This window comes from Actinia tenebrosa, unplaced genomic scaffold, assembly GCF_029948245.1.
Source record: "Actinia tenebrosa isolate PJP-AT-01 unplaced genomic scaffold, QUT_ActTen_1.0 PGA_scaffold10__47_contigs__length_13832649, whole genome shotgun sequence".
Lineage (NCBI taxonomy): Eukaryota > Metazoa > Cnidaria > Anthozoa > Actiniaria > Actiniidae > Actinia > Actinia tenebrosa.
Genome location: NW_028292570.1, coordinates 5,320,936 through 5,332,676, shown reverse-complemented (window position 1 = coordinate 5,332,676; position 11,741 = coordinate 5,320,936). Strand labels below are relative to the sequence as shown.

Sequence of the window (11,741 nt, the reverse complement as noted above, 5' to 3'; positions counted from 1 at the left end):
AGCCAAGGGCAGGAACAATTGATTCTGGTCTAGTCTGATTTACATTAGAAAGGATTCAGTTTCCCAGAGGAAAAGACTATTGTTCCTTCCCCCTGACGTGGCTGCCATCACGTGATGGTGTAAAGCGACTATAGACCGTTTTCTCAATGTTGCGTGCGCATCGAACTTGACGGGCCACAAAATTGAAAAACGCAAATTCAGTAAAATTGAGAAGACAGTTTTATCTATCTTACAATCTACAGCTCAGCAATTAATTACATTCAATATCATTAGATTTTTTCTTTTTTAATACTGTACTATTTTTGAAATAAATTTTCAAAGCTGCTATTTCTTAACAACACCCAAAATAAAAGCCAGTGTTTGGGAATATGGTCTGGTTTAGTAGGCAACTTACGATGAAACTTCGTCATTCAATTAATAATATAAGAACATCCGTTAATTAGGAGATAATTTAGAACTAACGATTTCATTAAAAATAATATAAAATACCCATTGGTAGAAGATAATAGGTGTGGCCTACATCCACCAAGGGCTACCAAATATTTGAGTGCATCAAACTTGTGCCAACATTGTTTCTAAAGATCGGCGAACATTCGTGAAATCTTGCTGTTGCTGAAACAAATAATGGACGTGACACAATGAGTCTTGGGCGATCTCAGAATTTTATTTCGAGAAAATGTATTATGAATAGACCTCCTCGGCTCTGACGTAATGCTTTCCCAATTCAGACCACGTGTCATTCCCTATAGTATTATTTCTTTGTTTAAGGTTTGCGCTCGGTTGCACAGACACATGACTGGATACAACTCAAACAAAGAATATTATTCTCAAGGGAATGACACGAGCGAATGACGAGCGCTCCAGAGCTCAGGAGGTCTATTGGCCTTTCAACCAGCTCATCTGAGAAAAAATATTTAAGCCAATCAAACTCTGAAAATTGACTGACGTGTCATTTTTCCTCTTGAAATAAAAAACACCTTTCTTTCGTTTTCGCACTGGACTCTGAAGATGACTGCCGCACAGGTTGTCGAAACGTAAGTCACTACCAACAACAGTCTTTCTCAAGACTACTCTCACGGGTGCACCTGGACGATCACACTTCACAACAAACGAAAAGAAAAAACGCTGCTAATACGTGTTTGATAATAGTGACTCAATATTAATGATTTTTATATTTTTATCGCGGCTTCTCGGGAGAGCGTTAGTGCCATTTAGCAGAGCCTATTTTTCTTTTGTTTTGGTGAAGTGAGAAAAATAGACTCTGCCGATGTAAGACGTTATACTTGTTGCCCCTGCGTGGCGTTACTTAGCAGCGCTGTCATGACAGCCGCTCGTGTCAAACAACGTTTGGCGCCTCGGTATGCTACATTTGCTCATGCGAACTACATGTATCCGGTTAAAAACCGGTTTTAAAACTGGTTTTGTTCGTCCACGATTGTGGACGGCATTGTATCAAAGGAAACGCTCTACATCGGCAGAGTATCCCTCCTCACCGCCTAAAAGAAGGGAGAGAAAGAGGAGAGACTCTGCTAGCAGGGAATCGTTTTTGCGGAATTATTGCCAGTCTTTCTAATGTGGAGATGCTTTTCGGACCCAGTCCCTTGCTCGTTTTTGAAACGGCCAATTCTGAATATTTACTTTATTTAGAAAGATTTGTAGCCACAGAAACATGCAGAAAGAAATATATTTTTTCACCGCATTATAAAAATATTTTGTCTTCCCTTACCGTATCGGACAGGATTTTCTTCTGCAAACCACTGATTTCTTTTCTCAACTGGTCATGCACCGTGCGTTTATGCTCCTCGTGGTTTTTCTTTAGATTCAGGATGCCTTTCGTGTAGTCTTCGTGCAACTGTACCACGCGTTTGAGCCTTTGTGTCTGGACTGCATGTTGCTGGTTAAACAGCTTTGTTTGTTGTTGGTACAAAGACTGTAATGGAATAAAAGTTTTTTTTTATTAATTATTTATCGGTGGGGGGTGGGTTGGGTAAAAAATAGCAAACGTTTTTTCTCTTAAATTCCCCATTAAAAATATCTCTTTTTTTCGAAAACCCCTGTTCAATCCCCACATTATGAAGGCTCTCTTGAATATAAATCATCAAATAATTTCATGACCCCGTTTTCTAGGTCATTTAAATTTCAAACCCCCTCCCCTGCCCCTTTAATTTCTCACCCAGCTACCCACCTCACCTCCCCCCTCCAATAGATAATGAACGGTGCCTAAATTGAGGTGTAGACGAAAATGTCAGGAATAGAATATAATGATAAAATAATTTTGAGAAATAGAACAAGTTTCTTTAATCCAAACATGTTCCGGCGTACATGTAAGCTGAAACATGTTTGGATTAAAGAAACTTGGTCTATTTCTCAAAATATTTTCTTCACTGGTGTTAACAGACCAATATTAAAATACTACCCGTAACATTCATCGTCAAATCAATAATAAAATAATAAAATATAATAAAATGTTTTTTTTTAGTTTGTTAAAAATAATTTTGTCTTATCTGCAAGAATCAAGGGCAGGGTAATCATCTAACTATGAATAAAACCACACGACCGCATGTGTTTCATAGCAAGACATGTTCCGTTTAAATATATTAATGTTAGACTAAAGTCATCAGCCGGGCGTTGTGGCGTACGCCTGTAATCCAGTTAATTGGAGGCTAGAGGTGGTGAATGGCTTGAGATATGGATTCCTATTGGTTGTCGTCCTATGTCGATCGGGTGTCCATGCTAAGTCGGGCGTCAATATGGTGGTTTGAGATGAGTCTTGAGTCACCAGGTTAGTTAAAGAGGAGCGTACTGGCCCAGGGTGGAAACACAGCAGGCAAAAGCTCCCGCGTTCGACAGTAGTGGGATAGCATCTGTGAATAGGTGGCGGTCGATAGCCATATCGAGATAGTCGAACCCATCTCTTTTTTTTACCTCCTTTTCCGTTTTCCTTGTATACAAATTGACCCTTGAAATGCTTTTTTTTTTTTTTTTTTTTTTTTTTTGTTTTTTTTTTTTGTTTTTGTTTTTGTTGCTTTTTTTTGTTTTTTTTTTTTTTTTGTTTTTTGTTGTTGTTGTTGTTGTTTTGTTGTTGTTTTGTTGTTGTTTTGTTGTTGTTTTGTTTTGTTTTGTTTTGTTTTGTTTTTTTGCTTTTGTTTTTTGATTTGTTCCTTTTTTGTTTGTTTGTTTGTTTGTTTTTGCTTTCGTTTTTTTTTTGGTGTTTGTTTGTTTGTTTGTTGTTTGTTTTTTGTTTTGTTTTGTTTTTTTGTTACACCCAAGACTAAATTTCCTTTTTTTTTTTTTTTCTATTTGTTTTTTTCTTTTTAATTTAACAAATATGCTTTAATGTATCTGTCTTGCTAATTACTTGTGAGAGGACTAAGGAATAACATGTTTAAATGCTTACCTCAAGCTTTTCCATTGCTTCTCTTGTTTTCTGAAGATCAATTTCCCACTGGTTCAGAACAGTCATGACTTGCCTACTGAAATCTTCATGCTGTTCTCTAAAAAAATGAATAGTAGAATAGAATTACCCAGCCATGATCGAGCAGCGCGGCAGAGATCAGTACCGATGGTACGGCTTTAATTATCAGAACAGTTCTTGCCTTCGTAAAAATGGGCAGGATTGGATAATGCGTTTTGCTTTTTCTTTAAAACCCAACCACTGTCGATCAAATGGTGGCTAGGCTCTGATTATAAAAATATTCCTCATTTCAGAAAACCAATAAATGTAACGATAAGGTTAAATGCATTTAAGATATAAAAATTACAAAACATATTGTAGGGAAAACGAATTTACACCTTGTTTATTGGGAGATCAATATTAGCATGTTGTTGTTGCAATTGAAAATTCGAGTTCAAATAAAGTTTATCTTCAAGCGTAACAATTCTTTAAGATTACATTATGCACATTTTGTGGATACTCCTTTGTTTATTGGTATAAGATTGCATTTTGGTCAAAAGGCAGCAAAACTCACTCGTAGTAAGTCAATAGTCTATATTCTTTTATATTTTCGTAGTTTTTCTACATCAGTGACTACTGTATGGTAAAAACCTTACCACTGTCTAATAGCTCGAAAAAGATGGAATTGAGATTCGAAGCGTAGGACCTTAAAATTCCGCCTACTTCGACGACAAGGCAGCCATCTTGGATCTCAATTCATTATATGGTGTCCGGGGCCTCTGGACGCCCCATAATGCCTTGTGATCCATGATAGTAACTGTATCGTCGAAGTAGTCCATTCATAATACCATGTATTAATAACATCTTACCTTTCCTTTTGTTGCTTGTTCCATATCTCGTCAAACTTTTTATTGCTAGCCTTTAGTGACCCTTGGGTAAAGCTCTGGATCCGCTTACGTTTGGCATTCAAAGTGGTCTTGATGTCATCTGAATAGGTTATTATTAGTATGGATACACATTATCAATAAAAGGCAATGTTGTCTATGAAACTGCCAAAACGCGCTCGATAATATGATGGATCACAGCCAAGTCTGCAGCCTATTCTTTAATACAAACATTATGTCCACATCGATGTGTGGTTATACCCACGTCAATGTGTATTTACTCTGTACTTTTCTCAGCCTGGATTTGCTTCATTGCTTTTACTAATGGGCTTTTAGAGTAGTTTATATAGCCCGGCATCCAACACAAGTATGTATGCATGACACATCACTAAAGATTAAACCCTCTGACATTTTCTCTAAAAAATATTGCCATTACAATAACAGGTAAACTTCTTCGTCCTCATTAACAGCAAACAGAACGCCGACAGGAACGTGCACGGCTCATCAATTGTGTGCAGCTTAGACACCGCCTCGGAAGGAAGGCCTCCCCCCTCTTTCTTTTTTTTTTTTTAATTTTATTTTTTACTTTTTTTATTTTATTTTTTTGATATTTGATAGAGTTTCCCACTACTTGTACCTTTGTTTAACTTGAAAATCAGATTCGTGAGGTAGCTGAAGTATGATTTTTTTTTTCGATATGCCTATCGTAGGCGCTATGCATATATCATATTACTTACTTCCAAAGCCTTTCAATAGGGATGAAAACTCTATTTCACTGCTGAAATTGCACATTTAATATCATTAATTAGTCGTGGATGCGAAATAACAAATGAGCCAGAAATTTCGCTAAACGAATTGCTGTAGCAGGTAACGTGACCCTATCTTCTTAGAACGAACAGCCGTTTCAAGATGAACAACAGAATTTGAAAGAACACCTCGACATTAGCATGGAGAGGTTGCCATGGTGTTTCAGCTAATAACAAGCGAAGCCGGAGAAATGGTCTTAAATATAAGAAGAATAGGAAAATACAAATCCTTATAAAATATTCGATGTTATATTTAATTCTTTTTTTTTTTATTCATTTCTCCTATAGTCAAAAACTCGCCTCCCTAGTAATGCCGAGGTGCTCTTGTCATTTCTGTCGTTTATTTTGACAACTGCTTGTTGCACTCAGTCCCTGCTTGGAAAATGATAACAAAAAATGGTTGACACATATCTCTTTTATGGGAACCCGGTCAGATCGGCTGGTATTGCCAGCCGGTTAATATCTCGCCTCTTAGCCAATTATATGATAATAATAAATGTATCAATATATTTCGTTCGTGAGTGGAATTAGCATGATAGCAGGGGAAAATTACTAGTCATTTTCCCCTGATAATATATACTTAGGTTATATGTAAAACATTTTACCCATTTTCTGGTTCATCTTCTTCTAGATCTGAGTAGCTGATATCATCGGGTGTTTGTTCTATTATTGTTCTTTTTCTAGCTTTCTTAGGCAGCTCCTCGGTTGATAATGCAAGACCTAATGCAAGAATAAAATTAATAAATAATTAATTAATTAGCGATGACATTGGAGCTGCATATTAGCAATTTCTGACATAACAAGAATGGAAAATCCTATATGAAAACATTTTTGTCTCTTTTACAACGAGGTTGGTATACAGCTATTTTTAAAAATGGTTGGAGAAGGTTTTGCCGTAGCATATTGCATGTTGCATATTGCATGTTTCATGTTGCATACTAAGTTGTTAATGTATTACATTCGTGTGTAAATAATGTCAGCACAAAAGAAATTATTCCAAAAAAAAGTGCCGGCAAAGTTTAGGAAAATTGTTAATTGCTGTAACTTCTGTTGCTGATTCTAATTACATCGCCCAAATTCAGCAATGTAACATGTAGCAAAACCTTCACTGAACACTTTTAAAAATACCTGTGTATAGATATAAGGTAGGTACGAAAGAATGAAAAGGAATGGTAAGTTGCAATGTTTTTGCTATTCTTTCTCCGGTGCAAATTGTGAAAAATTTTAATTCTAAACCTGAAAAAAAGGATCCATCTAAAATACTTTCCTCGTATTGTTTGACAGCTAGCTACAGCTTTATCATTACATTTTCATTAGTTTTATTACAAGTGTAATTTTAAAATTTCATTTTCTCGAAATTGAATTTCGCTTTAATCATATCCTTTTTGTAATCACTACCAAATCCTGTAATCTGATTAGTTCAAAGGAGTGCGATTAATACCCAAATCGCATCCTTAGGAGTAGAGCTCTTAATCGCATCCTTTTGAAAGAACCAATCACAGAACAGAATTATTATATTCAGCCAATCAGAGAAGAATCAAATGTGTTGTAGTAGATAATTTTATCACCGTAGGTGCGAAAGATAGTAGACTGACGTTTCGGACGTTAGTCCTTCGTCGGAGTCAATGAGAGAATCAGAGAAGAGAATGATTAGCATTATTTATGAATATTTAATGATTTGCTGATAAATCGTTTATTTTATACCAGGAAAAACCGGATTGATTCACTTCTTTTTCTACATTAAATTGATTATTCTGTACTCTTTATTGTGTCTTTTTCTTGTGTATGATTACAAAAAGGATATGATTATAAGTGACAATTGAACTTCGAGTCGTGCAATTTTGGACCAGAATCATACTTGTGATTAGCAATTGCACTCGCTACGCGGTCGTGCATTTTTGGTAATCACTCGTATGATTTTGGTCCAAATTGCACTCCACTCAGTTCAGTCCTGCTCAGGAACCATAACGATAATGATTGAATAACTAACCTTTTAACCCTTGTTGGTCTTCGGTTTCGTTTTCAAAGTCAGCAAATTCATTTGCTAGTTTATTCAAAGCCGCTTTACCAGCTGGTTTGATTTTCTTCGCATGTATTGGCATTTTTACTACAAATGAAGGTGATAAAAAAGAAAATATATATATAACTCACAACAAAACAAAAATCTCGAAAGTTAGCTATAACCACATAAAATTTACGGTCATATGAAGTCTGTATGCTATAAAAAGAATAAAAATAAAAACACTTGTGGACGATATAGCCAAAGAAAGGGGTTGATAAAGGAAGGAATATAAAAAAAGTCAAGGAAAATAAAACAAGAAAAAAAAGTTGACGGAATACTAGGAAATAAGCTTACATTCTGTGGTAAAGCTAAAGTGTCAAATGATTGTTGAAATAGTTGAGCTTATAAACCAAATAGACAAAAAAATCCTGTATCCAGTAGTTTAAGAGATAAATGCTTACACAAGAAGAACCAAAAAAAGGAAGATTTCAGAAAAAGAATAAGAAAAACGGCCAAAAAAAAAACGAAGCACAACAAAGTGAAATTATAAAGTTCAATCGAAACTAGAATATTTAGTATCTCAAATTTGTCGTAATAAATAACAATGAAGACTTAATAAAACTTGTCTACAAATATGTTTCCCTAAATTTGAAGTGCAATGAATAATTTGTTATAAAAAATTTAAAAAAAGAGAGTTCCTTGAAATTTTGAAAATAAGCTCAACTTGAATTTAGGCCGGAGCAAAAAATTAAGGCAAAAATTACAAAAAGCTCAAGGTTTTGAAGAATTTTTTTCAAAAAAGTAGGTCTCCAAAGATTCACCATTTAAGCAAGAAACTTTTTCCGTTATAACTACTTACCTAAAGACGAATATTTATGGTAAAATGAGAGTAAAGATAATACGAAGTTCAGCGAGGAAGATGAAAGATGTCAACTAAAATATAACGAAGGATTTCCCGCCGAAAATAAGACAAACGCGGGGGAGGATTTTCCCGCCAATTTTTTCCACAGGAAGCCCACTTTGAGTTAGAAAAAATGTATTGCTATACCGACGTTTTTGACTGATTATTGTGTTGGCATATATTATAGAGCAATTTTTCTTTTCTCGTATTACATAAATTTCAAAAACTTTTTTTCTCCGATTTATCATTTTTTTTTTTTTAACTTTTACTATAAATGGAGTACCTGTAGTAGTTATACCACAGGGAACCCAAATGTATTGCCTCCGAAATTCGTTGGGGGTTTGAGTTTTTTCGAGTTTCAAATGGATCCTTCTTAGAATTGTCTTGAATGCGACGCTAACATGAAAATACAAAAGATATACCACAAATTCCATCGGCAAAAGTGTGATTTTCGCATCCACGATAGTTTTGAGAAGGGTCTCAGTATTACCGCTGTATTCCTTAATTACTAAGAACGGCCTCGTATCAGTGCCTAAATATTCAAAAATACCAACGGTTAAGTAGAGAATGCACAACTTCAATAATTCAAACACTTTGACACGGACCCGCGTCGCTGGAACATCAATAGTTCTCGGCACACTAAACAAAATCAAGGCTATCTGAGCAACTGAGCCGAACTCGAGATTGAAGTATTGAAGGGAGAGACAATTTGTTCAAGATGCTAACTATATCAGATTTTTTAGTAATACGTTTGTCGTTGTATAAAAGGTTATCAATGCTTGATGAGCAAGTCTTTTTCTTATTCAAAATTTCATTAATAACTGACCATGTTGCTCTAATGTTCCCTTTCGATCTCTCTAGCACTGACTTGACTATTTTTGCTGAAAATTTCAAATTAAACTCAATACCCCTCGAATTGAAGAGGAGCCCTTTTTGTTATATTTAATATTGGGGAAGGAGAGGTAGCTGTGAATGTAAGACACCACGCTGAATGAGAAAACATTTTTTTACCTTCAATGTATCATGGGCCATGAATTTATTGCCATTTATTGCCAGTCTTCTAGTCGGCTCTGAAGATCATCTGGCTCGGTCCTAACACAGTATTCGTGGCCATTTTGCACAACTTCCGCGGGCTAAAAAATCGACCAAGGATTTTTTAACCTTCGAAAGCTTTGCATGAAGCCTGCGTAGAAGCGGTGTAGCTCAATGGGTCAGCTTGTGGATCATTTCCTTCTTTCCTTTCCTTTTTCTTTTCGGCTTTTGATATCTTTGATTTTTCTTCTTCTTCATTCTACTTCCCTAATTGCCTGTTAATTCTATGACATACTATACTTGCCTTTTTCCTCTTCTTTTTCTTCTTAAAACCGATTTGAGATTTACTTTTACCACAAAAACAAAAATTTGTTAAAAAACTGACTTGCTTTAAACACTGAATAAAACTATAAAACTATAAGTTTTTTAGGCACGAATTCTAACCTTTTCTCTTTGTACATTGAAGTAGTGTTGTTCCAGAATCAGTTACGTTCTTTTATGAGTTGCACATTTATAACCACTTTTAAATATGAGTCTTCTACTGTTGCTATCTTTGAGGGAGACTCACAAAAGAAGCCCAAATTATCATTTCAAACGATCTCTTTAGTATATGAAATCTCTGATTCGAATGATTTTTAGTTACGGCAAAAGATAGTTTGATAACGAACATGTCATCTTGTAATTGATAATTTATCATAGGATTCGGTGATTATTTCTAAGATTATAAGCAACTTATATATTTGAATATTTCAATTACAATTAGCAGCTAGCTTGGGTTTTTAGTTCCGTCCCCTAACTTTCTTTTTTTTTTTTTCTATTTATTTATTTTATTCTATTCTATTTTATTTTATTTCATTTTTTATTTTGTTTTATTTTATTTTTTATTTTTTTCGCCTTTTTACTTTTTTCTTTAAGACAAAATGCAGCTTTTTAGTATATCAATTTGGGACTGACAGTATTTTCAATTACCACTTCTGTCAATCATAACGCTGTGGGGTTATTAAACTTTCATCGATCGCATATTAAACTTCCTCAGTGACTCTAAGTCTTAGTTTAATCACCTGTAACTCTAGCTAACCTCGTCTTGTTTCAAGATCATATTGATATACTTACAAAAGTTTGTGTTTCACTGAATTTACTAGTATTTGTTATGTACGATAAAACCAGTGTGTTATCATTATCATTCGATGCGAAGTCCACTTAGAGAAATCTGAAACCTTTCTGCAGTGAGCGTTGGTGATGACATGAATTCAAAGGAACACGACAATAGTTTAATACCAGAGTTATTTAACTCATATATTAATACTTTTAATTTGCCTTATTTATCCTCCATTCTTCTTGTTCTTCTCCGTTTTCTTCTTTAGTCTGCCTTTTTCCTCTTGTATTGCAGAAACACGATTACACTATTTTCCTTTTTTTCTTCTCGCCTTTGTATCAATTAGAATTTCTTAAACAAGAAAACTTAGCTAGTTTAATTGTAACTATATAATAAAAACGGAAATATGAGATTGAAGGAATTACTTCAAGAAAACTACAATGTATAGCCAAAGTTTTGAAAACCGATTCACTTGCGTCGTAAAGGCGAAAATTCCATTGAGAAAAAAATATGATTTCTTTTGTCAGGTATTATTCCCTTTCATCCAAGATAATTTAGAAGATAGTTTAGAGGTCTAATATTAATAGACACATGTTGGAAGTTGAATGTCATAACTGATAACAAGCTTTCTCTTAGTTTGATTAAACTAGGATACCCCGACAGGATTCTTTTGACTAGAATATGAACAGTTAGATTGAATGCAAGCTCCCTAAATATCCGTTATTTTCTGTCTCTCGAGCTTCTACTCGTTCAACAAAACAAACAATGGCTGGTCATTTTGTCGATAACATATTAAAAATCTATGTTTTTCACTTTAATACGCCTTTTCTCTCACAAATATTTTGTTTGGAAAAATATTTTTTGAAATTTCGATTTCTTTATTTTTCTTTTCCTTCGATTTAAAAATTGTATGTTATTTCAATAACTTCTCTTACGACCATGAAATTGTTTTAGGAATATAAATACAGTAACTTAACACAAATTCGGTAGCACAAAATTTATGTAAAAGGCGCAAAGGACTGATTCAAAAATTAAATATAATATATTTACTTGTGTAATTTTTTTATTTTTAATTTGTTTTTACGATCCAGAATACATATGCAATGTGTTTGTTGATATAAAGCTCATGTCTTCATAACGAAACACCTTTTACAAAGGTTATATTTGTCTTAACAGAATATATTTGACACCTATAATTTGATTTGGAGAAGTACTTCAAAATTCATTGGAAAGTAGGCACTCGCTCAAGTGTATGGAATAAATAGTGTTATATTGTGGTGACCTGGAGTGGCCGAATCTGCTTTTATTTATATTGGTGAGAACGAGCTTTTATCAGAAATTTCTAAATTAATAAAGCAGAAAAAATTACCATCGTAGAAAGAGGATGTTGAAATTTAAAAATGTAAAGTTTGAAGGAAAGAAAGTCAAAACTCGCATCCTAAAGACATAGTATTTTTGAATTGTGCGGTGAGTTTCATCGTAAGAAAATCTTTGTCATACTAAAAAAATAATCATTTATCAAAATTTATGATATCTTCACAATTGTTTAACTTACTTCAAACTTCACAGTTTTATACTAATCTTAACATGCTTTTTTTGTTCTTCTGTCCTATGCGAGTTTTGGAG

At 34.2% G+C, this 11,741-nt stretch overlaps 1 protein-coding gene and 1 non-coding gene across 2 annotated transcripts; one reads left to right on the top strand and one right to left on the bottom strand.

The window, feature by feature from the left end:
• Positions 1-97: 97 nt before the first annotated feature.
• On the bottom strand, positions 98-7,186 carry LOC116291049 (synaptonemal complex protein 3-like). The gene is made up of 7 exons (XM_031698172.2): positions 7,075-7,186; positions 5,690-5,804; positions 5,016-5,056; positions 4,264-4,381; positions 3,398-3,494; positions 1,727-1,930; positions 98-612 (listed from the first exon to the last, which is right to left on the bottom strand). The coding sequence occupies exons 1-7, from the start codon at positions 7,184-7,186 to the stop codon at positions 553-555; spliced, it is 747 nt and encodes a 248-aa protein (XP_031554032.1). The 3' UTR covers positions 98-552.
• Positions 2,621-2,918, top strand: LOC148912839 (signal recognition particle RNA). Its single transcript, XR_016119236.1, has one exon.
• Positions 7,187-11,741: the final 4,555 nt, after the last annotated feature.